Source organism: Scomber scombrus, chromosome 1 (genome assembly GCF_963691925.1).
Source record: "Scomber scombrus chromosome 1, fScoSco1.1, whole genome shotgun sequence".
Taxonomy (NCBI): domain Eukaryota; kingdom Metazoa; phylum Chordata; class Actinopteri; order Scombriformes; family Scombridae; genus Scomber; species Scomber scombrus.
In genome coordinates this window covers 28,610,045-28,616,316 of record NC_084970.1, presented here as the reverse complement: position 1 = coordinate 28,616,316, position 6,272 = coordinate 28,610,045, and the positions used below count along the sequence as shown (strand labels likewise).

Genomic DNA, 6,272 nt, shown 5'->3' with positions numbered 1-6,272 from the left:
GTTCATAAAACCCTCAAATTCCCTCCAAAAAATAAAAAGTATATGACCTCAGCAACCCCAGAAGAGGAACAGGAGGGGAAAACATTTATCCAGACTATTTCACTCCATCATTACTCAGTTATTCCCATAAACTTACAAAATTTAGCGTTTATTTGTAGGTAAATCACAAGAAAATGGGCCATTCTACAAAAACAGTTTTATTGATTTATTAACAACTGTACATTTCTTTTCAGTGCTGACAGCATTTGCTACATACTTTGGTGTGATTCAGCGGGACGGGCGGATTTCGCCCTTTTTTGTTTTCTGTGGTAAACGCTGACAGTGTCAGGAGCACAGTGTAGAAACCAGAATTATTCACTGAAGTCTTCACGTCGACATGGGAGACACTATTTACTCATTCCTGTATTCCTGTTGTATTTTAGTGCCGTATCGCTCTAGCCTCACGAGCAACTACAGGCACTGATCATTTTTATAAAGACAGACCGATTTGTGCAGTTAATCAGGTCTTTCTGCACCGTCACGGCCGACCAAACAATTTCCAAGAATATTGATAAGATACAAAGGGCAGAAAGATTCCAATAGCACAGATTGGACTATTTGAGTTAAGTCTGTAGCCAAGAAATCAATGGTGCAATTCAACATCCATATTACGTAAAAGTTAGCAAAAAGCACATTGTCATTCAGTTTGTGCCTGCTGCAGTGCTTCTGCTGCCAACTGAGGTCCAAGGGTTAGGCTAAACATTAAACGTTCGCTATCTCCCATCATCTAACAAGGTAAAACAAACAGGGAGAAAGATAGCACAGACAGAGCAGTACACTTAGTACACTTTAAAAAAGTCTTTATATATATTTATATATATGAATTAAATTTACATCCATCCTGAATCATAGTGTCCCGCTGGGTCCCACAGTGGTCCAAACCAGCGGAGGGCTCCACGTTACAGATCAGAATACATTATCATCGTCCGGTAAGAGCACTGTGACAAAAGGCCATTTTTAAAATCTCCACAAAACGTCCTACTTTACAAGTTTCATGCTCCTCTGTTTGATTTTTGAAAAAAGTCAGCATGGAGAATGTGCTTTAAGAAAATCAAAAGGTAAAATAGTTAAAAAGTTCTAATCTATGCTCGGCTCTCCCGCTCAAATATCATGGCGTAAGAGAGAGAGAGAGGGCCAAAACAATCCATCACAAGTACACCCAGGACATGAAAATATATATATTTTTTATAATATATATAAAATGTCTTATTTAATCCAGTATGTACACTTTTCACAAGACGTCTGGTGAACGAGGTTCTCAGAAATGAAGCACTGCTTCCAAATATTCTCAAAAAATGTGTTTTTTCAGAAGTCACAAAAAATGTGCAACCCAAAGATAAACCCTCCAAGAAAAAAAGGACCAAAAAAAAGTATCCATGGGCCAATAGCTCCTTTCATTTCCACCAGTAAAGTTTTCCACATCTTCAGTAATTCTCGGCCAGTTTATTCCCGTCCACAGATGATGGTCGGGGGGGTGAAGGCAGAAAATTCATCTCAGTAGAAGTGCTGAAGCAGAGTTCGAGCCTCCTTTGCTCTCTAGTAGATGACCTCGTAGACGGTGGCCTTCTTGTCTCCAGAACCTGTCACGATGTATTTGTCGTCTGCGGAGATGTCACAGCTCAGGACGGAGGACGACTCCTTGGACTGTAGAGGTAAAAATAATTAATGATTAACTCTCCACTCTGCTATTTCCATATTCAATACAAACTGTTAATCTCTTATTTCTCAGGTTATATAGCAGAACTATCTATATAATGAGCAAGTAGGGCTGCAACTAACAAATATTTTCATTATTGATTCATCATTTTGTTTTAAAATAAGTCAGTAAATTGTGTAGGAGGTCAGTAAATTCCTAGAATCTCTCATATGGTCTGATCGACAGTCAAAAATTCAGTTTACTTTCATGAATGACAGGAAATCCTCACATTTAGGAAGCTGCAAGTTTTGCGTGACAATTGACTAAGACAATAATTTGATTATCAAATAACATTATGATATGAGTATAAGTGTTAATTATCACTTAAAATGCTTCTAAGTCTTTATAGAGTTGAGGTTATTTTATCACATGATTTTGACAGGACGTCTCTCTCAGGTTGAAGAGCAGCAAACAATGCTTTGAAATGTTCTTACAACGTAACCAGAAGTGCCTGACTGAAGAAAATGAATTCTGCTTCTGATTTAACCCCAGCGGTGTATTGCAAACATTTTTTTTTTGTTTTTAATATTACTTTATATCATTTTGTTTAATTGTGTGTTGTTTGATCTGACTTACCTGGAATATACTGGCCCCATAGGGAGTCCTCCATGCATTCAGCAGATTGTCCTTCCCTGTGCTCACAAACCATTTACCTGCAATCACAGAACAGACACCTTGAGGATACAATCTGAACCTGTTTGTTTACACACAAACACACATAGAGTAATGTTTGTCCACACAAACCTCGCCAGTCTTTTCTAGTTTGACAAAAGGGATTTACACCTCTAACGTATGACTGTTTAATGACCTGATCCATCAATGGCCATAAAAACCTAATTGAGGAAAATACCATTACATAAACGATCATAAAATGCCCATAATGAAGGAGACCCACACCATTTCAACTCTGATAATTATTTAAATCACCCTCTGATTAATTACCCAACTGACTAGTTGGCTAATGATTTAATTAGTGACAGCAAGAGCTCTGAAGCAGCGAGTGTTATTTGAATTAACCAGTTCTGTAGAGCCAGAGATATGAGCATGTGCTGTGGGGGGTCTTTTGAGGGGAAATGAATACTGACACTTCTGGAAGAAGAAAAGTCTGGCGATAGTAAAATCTCATTTGTCTGAGCTTTAAACTTGAAACCAGCTGGTCTGCCCGACAGGCAGAATGATCGGAGCAGGCAAAGTAAAAACTAATTTCCCTTTTAATGAGAATGTTTGTAAAATAACAGTTGATGCATTCGACTAAAAGCATGAACTAAATGCATTTTAGACTATACAGATTGATGTTAGCAAGCAGCGATCTGACATTTCAGCTCGAAATATTTACTGTAATTCTTACAAATAAGATTCAATCATTAGGAGTTCATCCTTTAAATGACTCGACTAAAAACAAACAGTCACTGGAGGTTTGAATCATTTCATCGTCTACAGAAACTGTTTTTACTCAGCTGACCAGCAACCAATCATAGTAGCTGCTTGTTTTACCGGATACTGTTGCCACAGTTTGTACGTCTGTGTCTCAACTTAATCAGATTATTGCAAGACAAAAATAAAAGACAGGGTTAGGGTTAGTACAGTACAAGTGTAAACATGATTTTAAGTCATGAGTCCATTTCCTCCAGCAGAACTCCACATGCATAAAAAAATTTATTTTCTGTCATCTCTTTGCATTGTGGCCTAAATGTGTTTCAAAGCCTTCTCTATTATGTCAGATACTTGATACTAAAAATAGCAGAACTCGCACTGAACTCCACAAATTCCCCCAAAAAATGGTGTCACCAAATGAAACGAGTTAAACATTAAATTAAAGTTTGACTTGATGTGGCAACGAATTCATATCATTTCTCAGGTTAACAAAATTATTAGAAACCATCTCGTGGGAGCCATGAATACAAAATTTCATTAACCTGGCAGTCTGATCTGGACTAAAAGTATTGGACAAACAAACAGAATGAATTTGGCATCCTTAGTAATGCAGACTAATGAGACAAAAAGCAGTGCAAAGATGAGTTTTTCCCTATATGTCTGTATGTGTGCACACAAATAAATACAATAAATAATTTTGCTTACCACAGTAGGCGAACTTGAGTGAGAGCACACAGCTTTCGTGTAGGTGCAGCTGGTACTTGTCAGGCTTGGTGTGGTGCAACACCTCCACATTACTGCTCTCCATGCCCACAGCCAACCATTCTCCAGTGGGACAGTAACCCAGCGAGAAGATCTGCAACAAGACAACAGAGCTGGGTCACACCTCTGCAGGAACATCTCTGCATTCCAGTCCAATGACGATTTAAACACTTATAAAGAAGATGTTGATTAAGGTCACTTAAAAGATGCGGTGCATATTCCTCTAACTCGACTTTGCACTGAACAGAAGGAACAATGAATTTCTTTATCGGGGCTTCTGTCTACCTGTGAGGTAAAGTCATGTTGCTGGAGCTGCCGTCCCTCTCTCAAATCCCAGGAGCGGACTGTGTTGTCCAGCCCTCCGGTCCACAGTTTGGTCCCATCGTGGGAGATGTCGATACAGCTGGCTCCGTCTGTGTGGCCCTGGAACTGCCTGAGATAACACAAAATGCCACACATCAAGTCAGGAACAGAGGAGAAAGCCCTCCTAAGTTTAACAATAATGGTGTCTACTATTTAATTCATCAAACACAAAGGGCTGCGTATGAAGGAATCACTGTAGCATCCAAAGCACTGACCTAACGAGGGTCTGGTTATGGAGGTCCCACACAGCGATGTTTCCATCAGAGCAGCAGGAGAAGCAGACCTTGGCGTCAGGGCTGATGGCCAGTGCGTAGCAGGCTGGAGCAGAGGAAGTGAGCTCTGCCTTTATGCGGGGCGTCTGTGAGGCCAGGTCCCAGATGGTCAGTGTGCTGGCCTCACCACCCACGATCAGGGTGCGGCCGTCAGGCAACAGCTTGCAGGAGCGGATGTAATTGTCCCTGTTCTGGAGTGGACACAAAAGGAGAGCGTTGTCACGATCTTGATGAGTGGATGATATTTCTGTCTTTTTTGTTAATGTGAAATATTTATGTAAACAGCACGATCTGAGGTTAAGAACAATTACAATTCTGTTGAGCAACACAGAGATTAGCCGCATACTTGAGTGTAGCCACGTCAAGACAAATCTCCACTTAAACTCAAGAGCAGCTTTTCTTTGACATGTGAAGTTTTATGAATGCAGCTCCCTCTCTTTGATGTTATAGTGAAGATGTGGTTGTCAGCTTTAACAAGAGATGCACGGGGAGAGAGAGAGAGAGAGGAGCTGCAGCTGTTGGCCAGGCTCCAACCAAGAGAGCAGGAAATCAGAGATCAATAGGACTGTGGAAGCCCCTAGTCGAATTAAAGCAGCACCTCTGATGGCTTTATAAGACCCAATTGCACTCTGGACGCACCTTAAGGGTGTTGGGAGGCCATATGAGTTGAACAGCATGAAGCCGCAGTATCAAAATGAGAAATGGGAGGCAGTTGGGAGGAAGTAATGAGCTGGGTAATGGCAGACAAGGTTGGCCAATCAGAACATCATTACTCAGCAGGCTTTTTTTCTCACCAAGGATTATTTCAGCACAGCAGTGAGACACTTTGCTGAATTATTCACATCTCTGTCTGTTGGGATCTGGGGGGGAAACCTACGGTGGGATGTGGAGTTAGGCTACATTTGATGCTCATGAAAACTCTTAATGAAGGAGAGCGATCGCAGAGAGCAGAGTACATTCAATTTCTTTTCTGGTTGGAAGCCTTGATGCCAGTTTGAGATTTCCACAGTAAAAACACAAATCTGAAACTCTCCGCTTCCTCGATGTGTGACAAACAATAACAACTAGTTACCAGACAGTCAAGTTGGGACACTGGGCTCTTGCTGCCAGGTTGGCTGATGTCCCAGATCTTGACACAGCCCTTGCCGCCGGTGTAGACGTGACGCGTGGGGTTGCTGATGGTGACAGCACACACCACTTCCCCGTGGCTCAGTGTGTTGATCTGGCGAGCGTGGCGTGGGATGCCCGGGCCTATCAGTGCATCTGGAGGGAAGGGCACAGGCTGCATCTGACCATCCGCACTCACGTGAAAAGAATAAGCCCTGGAAAAAAACAGAGGAAGGCAGAGATGGACAGTTTGAGCTAAGAAATAGATATCATCTGTTGATAAAAAATGCTTTAGTACCACAAAGATTTGAATGCAACATTAAAACCACCAATACTCACGGTTTTCCTCCAGAAATGGAAGTGAGGCTTGCTGGCAGGCCTGGAGCTCTCATGTGAGGATGAGGGTCAAACCCCGCCTGCGTGAGCAAGAAGAAGAAGAAAGAGTCAACAACTGATAACCTGCAAAGATAAATTAGACTAACCTAATATTCAAATTGGAAATTATGCTTCGCCCTATCTGCTAACACCCTGAGGAACCCTCATAAGATCGTTTCCAGGCAAATCCCGTGAAAGGCACGGATTCAGCTTCATTGCATGCAGACAAGCTTTACACAAGGCTACAACATCCCACTTGCTAATGCTAATGAAAGCCTGGGAGA

At 41.5% G+C, this 6,272-nt stretch overlaps 1 protein-coding gene across 7 annotated transcripts in view; it reads right to left on the bottom strand.

Annotated features, from left to right (window-relative positions):
* Window positions 1–208: 208 nt before the first annotated feature.
* Window positions 209–6,272, bottom strand: part of tle3b (TLE family member 3, transcriptional corepressor b) — a 31,518-nt gene continuing 25,454 nt past the window's right edge. For all 7 annotated transcript variants that reach the window (XM_062425002.1, XM_062424977.1, XM_062424984.1 and 4 more), the window contains 7 exons: window positions 5,953–6,029; window positions 5,579–5,828; window positions 4,450–4,697; window positions 4,157–4,304; window positions 3,815–3,965; window positions 2,312–2,388; window positions 209–1,683 (listed from right to left, as the gene is read on the bottom strand). In XM_062425002.1, the coding sequence (XP_062280986.1) occupies window positions 1,576–1,683; window positions 2,312–2,388; window positions 3,815–3,965; window positions 4,157–4,304; window positions 4,450–4,697; window positions 5,579–5,828; window positions 5,953–6,029 (1,059 nt within the window). In that variant the 3' untranslated portion in view covers window positions 209–1,575. The remainder of the gene's footprint in view (window positions 1,684–2,311; window positions 2,389–3,814; window positions 3,966–4,156; window positions 4,305–4,449; window positions 4,698–5,578; window positions 5,829–5,952; window positions 6,030–6,272) is intronic.